The sequence below is a fragment of the Monodelphis domestica genome, chromosome 3 (assembly GCF_027887165.1).
Source record: "Monodelphis domestica isolate mMonDom1 chromosome 3, mMonDom1.pri, whole genome shotgun sequence".
NCBI classification, from domain to species: domain Eukaryota; kingdom Metazoa; phylum Chordata; class Mammalia; order Didelphimorphia; family Didelphidae; genus Monodelphis; species Monodelphis domestica.
In genome coordinates, this window is record NC_077229.1 from 260,651,469 (window position 1) to 260,664,658 (window position 13,190).

A 13,190-nucleotide genomic window follows, 5' to 3' on the forward strand; every position below is an offset into this window, starting at 1 on the left:
TTACTATCCATGTCAAAGAATCTAGCTTACCTTTACTACAGAGCATCTTATTCACTATTCATACAATATAATTCATCTTATTCATTATATTAATAGAATATAATAGATTTGTAGATTCTAAGCTCAAAGGGGATATTAGAGATCATTCAGTCCAATCACTTCATCTTGCAGATGAGAAACCTGAGTCCCAGAGATGAAGTGACTTAAGGTCATAATGCTACTAATGACAGAACTAGGATTTGATCATAAAACCTCCAACCATTTAAATGATCTTCTCACTAATGGTGGGGTTCTTAACCTGGGGTCACAGACTTCCAAGGAGTCTCTGGTTAGATTTTGCAGGGGGCATATCTATGAATTTGGATGAGAAATGATTTTTTAAATCAATTTCAGTAGAGTTGCTTTCCAATTGTGTGAAATTAATACAAAATGTAACCCCTTACCTGTGTTCATGCTTTTAAGTCAGGATGCCAGCAAGTCATTTGAGTAAAGTGTCCTGTGGGTACCTGGAGTCCTGGCTGTCCAATCAAAGAAGCCCCAGTAGGAGTGACGTCATTGACATTATAAGAAAGGGGATGGAGCAGTAGTTTGCTCTCTTTAGCTCTGGTCCCTCTCTTTGGCTGGACTTAGACTTGTGACCTTCTCTGCTTGAGCTCTGCTTGAGCCTTGGTTGGGAGCTGGAGCCCAGGAAGTATGGAAGTGGTTTCTTTTAGTTAGGAGGTCTGATGATTTCTCTAACTTTTACTAATAATTATAAATTAGTATGTAGTCTCCAAGGAATTTTACTCATTTTTTGGTAATATATTTTATTTTAAAACATTATTCTGAGAAGGGGTCCAAAGATGTACTACCAAAGAGGTGCATGGTACTAAAATGACAAAGAAAACCTAAAGAAATTTAAAAAAAAAGATAAACTCACATTTTTTGGGGGTTGTTTTTACTTAAACAGCATTAATTTTATGTAATAAAAATCAGTCAGGAAAGAATTGACAGTTCTTCTGCCCTGAACAACCAATGAAACATATTCTCATTGAAGTCTGCTTTATAGTAATAAAAATATTTGTAATAATAAAATGTTCTCTTATCTCAACAGCTACTTTCTTTATGCAAAAAATTCTCTACTAAAATTTATAGTCTGGATATTGGGAAACATGGTTAATAGAATATCTATAACTTCTCTAAGCCCTTTCCAATTCCTTGGAACTAATTTATCCATCATAACTTCCAGTATATGTTTTTAAATAGATGCTCAAAGAAATATTGAGTCCTGACATTGTGATTTTTAGCTTTTCATGCTTAGGTAAAATTCTTGAGTATATACAAATATATATTCAAAGCAATGCATATCAAAATGAGACATGATGAATAAAGTTCTTTTTCTCTCTATGTACATGTAATCAAAGAATATAAGGATGACTAATCCCCAAATAAATAGTACTTCTATGTACACCCCACCCCTCACCCTGCTTTTGAGCATTTAGGGAATTGAAAAGCAATTGTACATAAGGTTGCTCTAATATCTTTAGGAAAACACTGGTTGTTATTTCTTTAATAAAATAAAATAGCTGATGTGTTAGGTTAGGTTATAGAGCAAATCTATTTTCATTAGAGAACCAGAATTTGATTCAATAAATATTTATCAACCATCCATTTTTATATATGTATGTATGTATGTATGTATGTGTATATACATACATAGCTATAGATACAGATAAATAGCTACATGCTCAAGATTCATCTAAAGAACAAAAATCTTTGTCCTTTAAGAGTTTTATTCTATCAGGCATGATAAAACATGTATACAAATACAAAGTATAAACTCAAAATAATTTCAAAAGGGAGCAGATACTAAAAACTGGGGCAAGATGGGTGGGGAAAGGGATAGAAGCCTGAACAAACTTTGTGCAGGTGACATCTAAGTTGGAATTCTGGGACGGTAGTGAGTGCACGTCAGAAATGGGGATCAGCCTAAGCAAAGGCAGAGGACATGATCTGTAGGCCAGTCTCCTAGAAATGAGTGTTATGAAATAAGACTGGAAAGATCATTAGTCAACAAGCATTGATTGATTAAGTGCCTACCCTGTGTTCTGCATAGTGCTTTAAGTGCTAGAACACAAGAAAAGAGATAGATAGAAGGACTAGTGGTCACAGCAATAAAGAAAAGGTTTTGGATTATGAGGCATAAGAACAGGAAGCTGTTATGAGAAACAAGAATTTTGGAGTTCAGGACATGGGAGAGAGAATAGTTATGGGTGATGGTGAGACCATAGGCATGATTATTTCTGTGTGTATGAGGTAAAATAAAGAGGGGCATAAAAAGCTAGATCTGGAGTGAGAAAGACTTGAGTTCAAAAAGTTATTATTAGTGTCACCTTGGGCAAGTTATTTAAAATCTGTGTCTACTTAGTTTGCTCATTGTAAAATGGAAGTAATAATAGCAACTATCTTCTAGAGTCATTGTGAGGATAAAATAAAATAATATTTGTAAAATATTTTGCAAATACTGAAGTTCTAAATAAATACTAGCTATTATTATTGTTATTATTATTAAGGTGGAGGTCAAAAGAACCTAAGTGGTCAATGATCTGGAAGAACAAGCTACACAAAGGACCATCAAGAGATACTAAAGTCCCTTAATATGAGGGCAGAAACTAGGGTGAGTGTGTGAATTAGGTGCTGAAGTTGCTGAGAAAGGAGGGAGGATGATGGGGAGAAACTGCCATATGACTACATACCAATATTGTTTTCAAACTATACTTCTAGCACCTGGTTTTAAGGTATCAATATGTCCTTGAAATCAGGTTAAAATAAAATGTCTATAACACAGAAAATTACAATAGCATGAGGTAATATATCAATCACCTAAAACAAAACAAAACACGTGTAGCTTTCACTGCAAAAGAGGGAAACACCAAGTCCTATACTTCCCTTTAGGGTTTTTCTACCTATTTAATCCAAGAATAATAAAGCAAAAACATTTTTTTCAAGTTGGTACTTATATCTCTCCAAGTTTCCATCTGGAGTGCAATACCCATACTTTCCTTCAAAAGGGAAAGGGCAAGGAATAAATATTTATTAAGTGCCTACTATGTGCCAGTCAATGTGACAAGCACTTTAAAAATATCTCATTTGAAATTATGTGATATGCTTAATAGAGTGCTTGGCCTACTCAGGGAGTAAGAACTACTTCTGGTGACAGCTTGTAAGTATGTACAAGATATGAAGTAAAGAAACAAATACAAATGTCTGAAAAAGTGGTATCATTAAATCATTCCATGAATGGTTAGCCTAATATTCTCTTTTTTACTTAATACCAAGAGTTTCGAAAAAGAGGTCAACTTATAACAAGGGAGTGAAGAATGAAAGGAAATGGAAATGATGGTTGTTTCAGGAGAAATATTTTTCTATTAAAAAAAAAAGTTGGCATTCTGTGAATGAGCCTATAATAGTAGGATCTTAAAATATCAGTGTATACCACAGGCCTTTATTCTAAAACTATTTATTTCCCATAAAATGATATTCAGTATAGAGGTCAGTTATCTGTGTCTCTATCCAAAGGTGTTTTTACTTAGTGATGTATCAAAAGATAATCATTATAAAGCAGTCTTTCAGAGATGTGTGATTATAATGAAACCTTAGCATATTTAGACAACTTAAGGGATCTGATTATTCTCCATTACTAATATTTTCCTTGAAAATATTAAGCATATTATGCAAGACAAACATCTTTTTAGATAGGCTACAGTTGCGGAAGGAAGTGTCTACAATGATTAATCATAGCAACCTTTAAAAGTCCCTTTCACAAGAGTCAAACTCATTCATATCATCAGAAATGGTACTACCATTGAACATTATATGTTTTTGTGGTTACTATAAAAATTCTTTTTTTTTAGAAGTATTTACAGGAACAATAGTTTATGTAGAGAAAATAATTCTTTACCCCTTTTGTATTCTATCATTAAAAGGCTGCTAATTTAATCTTTTCTAGTAGTTTCTGTTATGTTGCTTTAAAAAACTGTTAGTATTTTCAAATATTAATTTTTTGAAGGGACATGATTTACAAATCAAAATTTCTTGCATTTACAGCCATGAAATCTAATTGCATAAGATTTTAAACAAAAACTTGATGATTAAAAGGGGGAAAAAAAACCCTAAAATGAGTTTTAGATATTTATGAATGACAAAAAAAAAGATATTACCTCAGATATAACTCCAGGAGGTCACTGACAAGCAATGTTGGTTCTGTTGTAGCTATGTCCCAAACAGGGACACAGATGAAGAATGAAGACATGCCACTAACATTCAAGCATTAGGTGACCGGTGATGCCAAAGATGAAGCAGCAATTAACGCAGATGGAAGCAAACAAACACATGGTGTGACAAACAGAGTTGAGGTTTACCTGCCAAGAGGAGTTAGTAAGCTGAGTATACTGCATCTATGTCATTAAAAACAAAATGGCATTATAGAAAATCTCAATGGTGTCACTTTAAAACCACCACTAGATTTCATTTCCCTTTTTTTCCCACAGAAGTTTCAGCACGAGATGTATTTTCTAATGCCATCTGTGCATCAAGCATTAACAGAAAAGAAAAGCTAGCAGCTTTTATAAGGTACCTAACAAGAGAGTTGGCTTACTCTTTCATTACAGTTCTAATTTAAGTCATACTAAAAAGCTATCAAAGAATAACGGTATTAAAACTGAACAGTAAAAGGCTCTCCTAAGACTGAATTCTAGCTATCTTTTTCTGCATTAAATGGAACTTTAAACACAATAAAGCAATATCAAAATTATGGTTAGGAGGGTTACATATGTCTCACTGCAAAACTCATGCTATTTTATTCAAAGGTGTCTCTACTTTCTAGGGACAGTTTCCCCCCACCCCCCTTTTTTAACTGACCTGCTATGGCTTTGAACATTGGGATCTTTAGATACTGTTACAGAATTTCATATAAATACAAATATAATCTTAAAGATTACCATTTGAGCCATTTTACTGATATTTTTATTAACAAGTTAGAAATAAAGTAAGGAACTAACAAATACTCTCTCTCTTTATTATTATAGTAGCTTTTATCTTCCTAAAATGTTTATTTGTAAGGAATAGCAAAATAGGCGAACAGTCTTAGAGCTGACTAAATTACAACTCTTAATTTCCAATAATAATGCTTTAATTTGCATTATATTTATAGTTTTAAAGTATTTAATATAATTCCATGGTAGGCTGGACACCTTATCCATGAAGAAGCTGAGGCTCAGAGTTAAATGTTGCTCTGACTCACACCATTAATAACTAAGTAGAACCAGAACTAAAAGGAATGTCCCCTGACTCCTGAGCTCAGAGTTTTTCTCACTAAAGTGGTACAACTCTACTCTATCTGTTTATTTTCTCTACCCTCATACTCAGAATATGCTGGGCCACTTTTGAGGTGCAATGAAGTTTATGGCTTCTGAGGAAGTAAGAAGTAATCTAAGTTCAATATGTTTTGAAATGAGGTAAGAGGAAGAAAATGGAAATACAGAAAAACAGCTTAGGAACAGTTAATTTTATTAGACAAGCATATGGATCCATGTTAAAAACACACACACACACACACAAACACATTGCTGGATGCATAGGTGCATACTGTTTTACTTACCAGATTTGTAATCTAATTTTCTTTCCCCTTAACTCTACTGTTTTGATTTTAAAATCAACACCTATGAATAAAACAGAGTAAAGAGGAAAAATAAGAAGCCAAAACAATGAAAACAAAATGAAAACAATAAAAATACCATATTTTTCTATTTTACAGAGGCATATAAAAATACAATAGTCACACCACCATAAGTCATTAAAGAGAGGCAGAGTTGGGGCAGTTAGGTAGCACAGTGGATAGAACCCCAGACTTGAAGTTGGGAGGACCTGGGTTCAAAACTGGCCTCAGATATGTAATAGCTGTGTGACTCTGGGCAAGTCATTTAACCTCTACTGCCTAGCCTTTGCTGTTCTGTCTTAGAATTGATACTAAGACAGAAAGTAAAGGTTTAAAAAAGGGGCAAGGGGGAGAGACAGAAGAATGTGGCTGGCTTATAAACTTAAAACTTAATTTGTTTTCCAACTTTGGTACAAAATTCAAATATTCAATACTCGATTATCTTATGAATTACCCAGCACTTACTGTTCTAAATTACATATCATTTCCTAGTTATCATATTGCTTCATTAGAATATATATATATATATCTAAATTAATAAAGTTATGGCTTACAAAGTATACTATGGACTAATATGAAAAGATTTCCTTTAAGGAATACACTAGAGGCACTTGCCCCCATCTAATATTATTGATTCTTTAAAATTATAATATTAATCTGGTTTCAGACTAATTTCCTAGCTATGTGACTTTGGGCAAGTCACAATCCCCACTTCCTACCCCTTATAGCTCTTCTGCCTTGGAACCAATACTTAGTATTGACTCTAAGGCTTTCGGAAAGTAAAGGTTTTAAAAAAATGAAATTACAAGTATTAGGTAAAATGACAGGTAAAAATCCTTATAAATAATGTTATAGATGAGTAGGGACTAAACTTTATTATAGAGAGTTCCTAGTGGAGCTATGTGGCCCCAATGGAGAGAGCACCAGGCTTGAAGTCAGAAGACCTGAATCGATATCTAGCCCAAGATACTTAATAGCTGTGATCTTTGTCTCCTACCTCAGTTTTCTCAATTGTAAAATGGGGATTAATAATAGCACCTATCTTTCAGGGTTGTTATGAGGATCAAATGAGATATTTGTAAACACTTAATCTAGTGCCTTGTACTTAGTAGGTGCTTAATAAATGCTTATTCCCTTCTTGGTGAGGAATTCTCTCTACCAAAGCAGGTGGGCATCTTTTCTGCCACTTATATAGTCTTAGTTGCTTATAATGCTGGGATGTTAAGCAAATACTCCAAAGTCACATCACATAGCCAATATATGTTTGGAGGGTCTTGAACTCAGATCTTCCTGTCACCAAGACCAGCTTTTTATCCACTATACTCATACATAGGTATCCACTGCCTCTCATACATAGGTAACTACCAAAACTGTGTAATGCTATGATATTTGGAAATCATGCATTAAAGGCAAAATCATGTATGGTAATACTGTAGAGTTAAGGCATTTTTAGAGATTTTAATAGTCTTGGACTAAATATAACAGAAATTTACATCTTAAAATTTAACACTCATCCAAAAACATAAGGAAATGTCAATTTTACCTCTTTATCATCTCACTTTATAGTGTGGTTAGGACTTTGGGGAGAATTTAGAAAAGAATTCCTGGGGGCAGCTGGGTAGCTCAGTGGATTGAGAGCCAGGCTTAGAGATAGGAGGTCCTAGGTTCGAATATGGCCTCAGACACTTCCCAGCTTTGTGACCCTGGGCAAGTCACTTGACCCCCATTGCCTAGCCCTTACCACTCTTCTGCCTTGGAGCCAATACACAGTATTGACTCCAAGACAGAAGGTAAGGGTTTTTATTAAAAAAAGAAAAAAAAGAAAAGAATTCCTGTTTTATAAATAAAGCATTACTTTTAATGCTTAAGTCATTATGTGTTCAAAAGCTGTACACTTGGAATAAGACAATCATTTTTTGGCTACCAGGAAACAGTACTATCTAGCAAATTACAGATATTCCCTAATTTCTGATGGTGTTTAAAAGTTGCAAGGGAGGGGGCAGGCAGCTGGGTAGTTCAGTGGATTGAGAGCCAGGCCTAGAGATGGGAGGTCCTGGGTTCAAATCTGACCTCAGACACTTCCCAGCTGTGTGACCCTGGGCAAGTCACTTAACCCCCATTGCCTAGCTCTTACCACTCTTCTGCCTTAGAACCAAAACACAGTATTGATTCCAATTAAGGGTTTTAAAGAAAAGTTGCATGGGAAGTTAACCAGAACTTAAAAAACATTTCTCCATAAAAATCTATGTTATAAATGGAGGATAGCGATTCAGGCCAGTGCATATTATGCTGGAAATGCAGTTCTGAACAAATACACCTAATCATTATTTACAACAATGACTTAAAAATGACTTCTGAGCTCCCACAGATGCCAGAAACATGTCTCTTTTACATTGTAGCTCCAGAAGCATGAGGCTACTTCTCTAAATCCTAAGCACTGCTAAAACATTAAGGGCTATTGTAGCAAGGGTGAAGAATTAGATTGGTCTGAATCTGAAGAGAGAAGGGTTTTATATGAAGAAGTTAGGGGACTTGAGAAATCTAGAATAGGGGATAAATGAGGAACTCAAGGACAAGATAACAACATTCAACAGACTGGGGTTTCCCCAGCTTTAGGAAAGTGTTGAAATTGCAGTATGGAATTAATGTGGGTTTTGTTCATATATAAAGTACATAGAAAAATTAGGGACTTTTTTCTATAGGAGAACTACTTGTCTCAATATTCTAGAAGGCTGCTAACACAAGAGGTGACTTATCTCATTCAAGGCTCACAACAATGGTATGGAATCAGTACTACAGGTACTGCAAGCTCTGTTTTACAGATAAGAAAATTGAGGCTCTGGATAATTAAATGGCTTACTCATAATAACATTACTAGGAAGTAGAAAAAGTCCAGTATTCTAGTCATACTGCCATGTCGTAGTCATTGCTGCTATGGGAAAAGGCATTCTAAATTCCAAATAACTTGCCTTGGAAACGTTAAACCTCATCACAAGCAATGTAACCAAGCAGAGAAAATATTGGGATTTTGGAGTCAGTGAGAGTTACATTCAAAACTCTACCTCTAACACTTTCTAGCTTTATAACTTTGGGAAAATCATGTCACCTCTCTGATCCCCCAAACTACTTACCTACTAAGTTTTAGTTGGGCTGGTGCTATGAGATCTTTGCCATACAGCCACTACCCTCAAGTGAGTAGTATGTCAGGCCACTTTGGAGGGTTGTCTGTCTGTTATAACATCATCTAGGATATCTTCTGGTGAAAAGATTAATAGGAATATACTTTGGTTTGCTTTTTTTAAAAATCAACTTCCCAAATACAAGATGGAGGTATGAGTAGGCAGTTTATAAAAAAAAAATAAAAAGGTCTAGGATGTTTATTAGTCTGTGTGCTCAATGTGTAACCCTGATAGTGTAACACAGTAGCCAAGAAGTGGATGCAATCTGATCAGAGGGTCAGAACCCTGGTTCCATCACATCTGGTATACTGGGCACAGTTCTGGATGGTACCTATTAGGAAGGACATTTATAAGCTGGAAAGAATAAAGAAAAAGGTTACCAGAATGATAAAAGGCCTCAACCAAGAGGGTCACAGAGGCAAATGGGGATGTTTAGTTTTAAGAACAAAAGAAAGACTTAAGGGAAAGACTTGACAGCTATCTTCAAAGGCTATATATACCTTGTGAAAAAAGGTAAATACTTGTCCTACTTGTTTCTAGAATGCATAAACAGTGAAAATGAGTAGGTTGCAAAGAGGCTAATGATTTAGGTTTGTTATTAACTCAAGCTTTCTGAAAATTAAGAGTTGTCCTAAGTTGGACACCTCACTGGAGATTTTTAGACAAAGGCTAGATGATTCATTATTTGTTGGGTATGCTGAAGAGTGGATTAAGGTATGGGACTCCAAAGTTCCTTCCAATTCTGAGTCTGATTCTGTTCTTCTATATGTAAAATAGTCAAGATAGAGGATCTAGATGGATAGATGGTGCTATGAAAGGAAAGTAAGCTCCCTGATGTGTTCAGACAAGTTCAAGGGAGTGCCTAGTCACAAAAAAAGAAAAAAAAAGCTTGGGAAACAAAATACTTTCAAGGCCTAGAGGAAGGACTTTACCTCCCTAAAGGCATAACTCACTGTCTAATGAAGCAACTCAGCCCAGGGATGAATTTGGCTCAATGCAATGCATATTTAGTTTACTAATTTCTTCATCCTAGTTTGCCAAATGAGAAGGGAAAAAAGGATTTATCAGCTCCAATTAAATGGTTTTTATGTGAAAAAAATATCTTGATAAAACAAAACCATTAAATTTGAATTATTTAAAAATTAACCTCTATAGGTTATTGAACACATTCAAGTACATAACAATCAGGAAATAAGTATAAATTTAAAAAGTAAAACTGTATCATCAAAAGGATTGTCTCCAAAAAATGCTTTCCAAACACTTTTTTTTTTTTTTTGAGACTAGGTCTTTCTCTCACCCAGGCTAGAAGTTCAGTGGCCTCTTATAGACCTGATCACAATGTTCACAAGAGAGGCCCAGAAGTTTTAAATGGCTCATTTTCCTTACCTGAGTGGTTTTGCCCACCCTTTGGTAGCCTGGAAGCCTTCTGATCTTTGGGGTTCACTGCATTGATGCTGGGCTCAGTTTGGATACTCACTAGATCTATTGAAGTTCAGGATATCCACACTTGAGCAATATACCGACCTCCCCAGTAACAATGACTATACAAGTGTGTCACTAAATCTAACTAAACTCTATCTTTCTATCTTCATTTTAAAAAAAACTGGGTAGTCATTATCTATCAACTGAGTAATCATTATCTATCATTTGAGTCTTGAGACATCTTCCTCTTCCTTCTTCAGTACTTAGTTCATAGTCTTTTTCCATCCCAAGTCCCATCCTTATACTAGGGAACTCCAATATTCATACTGACATTCAAACACCCTACATTCCCAGTTCTTCAATCACTAATTCTTATAACCTAATCCTAAACGTTACCTCAGCTACACAAAAAGATGGTTTTTGCCAGCTCCTAAATTGTACTTATAAATGTTCCTTTTCCAGGTTCAAGAATTACAAAATCTCTTTACTTGATCATTATTCCACACAACCCCTATTCCTATTCTTCATCCTCATCATTACCCCTATTCAATGCCTCCATTCCTCAATTCTTTCCCAGATCATAACCTCTGTTCTGCCTGCACACGGGTCCCTGACCTCTTGGTGAACCAATTAAATTCTCCAGTATTCTCTACCCCATGTCCCTTGCTTCCTTCTTTTATCATCCATCATGTCTTGCCAAACTCAAACTCTGACCATAGATTATTTCCACTATTTGCTGCTTTTGCTCTTCTTCACGTGGTCCTCAATGAAGCTGGAGAAGATCGTAAAACTGTGTTCACTGAACCAACTACAGCTTTGGGTTTCATAATTTCAATTAAGTCCTCAATGCAACAAAAAGCAGTATTTTCATACGTCCCTAATCAAGATACTTTCTTATTCATCAGAACTATTCCAACTTTTTCCAACTGATCCCTTCTGGAGCTTCCTGAAATAGCATTATGCCTTCTTCACTCTCATATGAGAATCTCAGTCCCCTACTTTGATGAAAAATTGAGACTGCTCTCCAAGAGATTTTTTTCCCCCTCTTCATCTCACATTATACATCACCCTTGTCTCATAGATGCCTTTTTACCTTCCCAAGGCTAATTCCCCTAGATACACAAATGATTCAATTCCATTCTGTCTTCTTCTTAAGATTGCTCCCCTCTTATTATATCCATTCTCACTAATCTTCAGTCTTTCCCTGTTCACTGGCTGCTTCCTTATTGCCTACATTCATATTTCCATTAGCCTTCAAAAAATATTCTTAACTTAATCTGCCCATACTCACTAGCTGTATCTCTTCTTTTAGTAATCTTCTTAAGAAAGTCATATACAATCAACACCTCCATTTCTCTTACTCATCTAAACTCTGTTATCTGGCTCTAGAACTTAATAACTGTTCTCTCCAAATTCACTAATGATTTCTTAATTGCTAGATCTAATGAACTTTTCTCTGTCCTCATTCTTTTTGATCTTTCTGCAGCCTCTAAAATAGTTGATTACCCTCTCCTCTAAGAGGAAGACAATATGCAAACAACTATGTATAAATAAGAGATATACAGAATAAATGGAAAATAATCAATAAAGGAAAAGCATTAGGATTAGGGGGATTGGAGAAGGATTCTTGCAGAAGGAGGGATTTTAGATGGGACTTGAAGGAAGCTGGGGTGGAGATGAAGGATAGTATTCCAAGTGTAAGGGACAGACAACTAGAGTTGGGAGATACAATAGTTGTTTGAGGATCAGCAAAGAGGTGAGTGTCACTGAAAGAGAGATAGATAGATAGATAGATAGATAGATAGATAGATAGATAGATAGAGAGAGAGAGAGAGAGAGAGAGAGAGAGAGAGAGAGAGAGAGAGAGAGAACGCATGTATATATAGGACAGGGAGATTAAAAAGGTGGAAGATGAAAGGTTATAAAGAGCTTTAAATACTAAATAGAGGATTTTATATTTCATTATGGAAGTAAAAGAGAATCAGTAGTTTTTTTATTGAAGAGGGGAAGGGAAATGGTTAGATCTGTCCATTAGTAAGATCAATTTCACTGTTGACCAGCAAAGAGTATTCTGATAGTCCTGGTGTGAGGTGATTGAGGCCTATAATCAGGATGGTGGCAGTGTTATAAGGGAGAATGGGGAGTATTTGTGAGATGTTATGAATGGAACAATGACAAGATTTAGCACCATATTAGATATGGGGGATGAGAGAGGTAAATCAAGGATGACACCTGGGCTGTGCAACTCTGGGTGACTAGAAGGATTGTGGTACACTTAACAATGATAAGGAAGTTAGGAACAGGGAAAAGCTTGGTGCATAAAATAAAGGGTTCAATTTTGAACATGCTGAGTTTAAGTTGTCTATGGGACATCTAGTTAAAGATGACCAACAGGTAGATGGTGATTCGAATTTGGAAGTAAAGAAAGAGGTTAGTCTATTAGTGGTGAAATGATAATTAAAGACAAGGAAGTGGGATAACAAAGTAAAATAGTATAATGGAAGAAAAGAGGGCCCAAAACAGAGCCTTGTAGGATACCCCTAGCTAGCAGGCACAAGCTGGATGAATATCCAGAAACACAGGTGTGCATTGTAGGAGTAGAAGGAGTACCTGCACTGGGAAGATAGGAGAGATTAGTCATAAAAACAGAGAGAAAGAGTCAAGAAAAGGGTTATCTATAGTAATAAAAGCTGCAGAAAAGTCAAAAAGGATGAGGATTAAGAAAAAGCCATTAGATTTGGCAAGTAGGAGATCACTATTAGCTCTGGAAAAAAAGTTTGAGTTAAGATAAGGTTGGAAGCCAGACTATAGGTTTAAAAAGAGAATGAGGGGAAGCAAGTAGAGGCATTCTCAAAGATGTTAGAAGACACTATATGTGCACATTTCATTATAAT

The 13,190-nt window shown here is 35.4% G+C and overlaps 1 protein-coding gene across 1 annotated transcript in view; it reads right to left on the reverse strand.

Annotated features, from left to right (window-relative positions):
* RAB12 (RAB12, member RAS oncogene family) overlaps positions 1-13,190 on the reverse strand; it is a 49,327-nt gene that overhangs the window by 13,082 nt on the left and 23,055 nt on the right. The window contains exon 2 of the mRNA XM_001364739.4: positions 5,639-5,699. Coding sequence (XP_001364776.2) covers positions 5,639-5,699 — 61 coding nt within the window. The remainder of the gene's footprint in view (positions 1-5,638; positions 5,700-13,190) is intronic.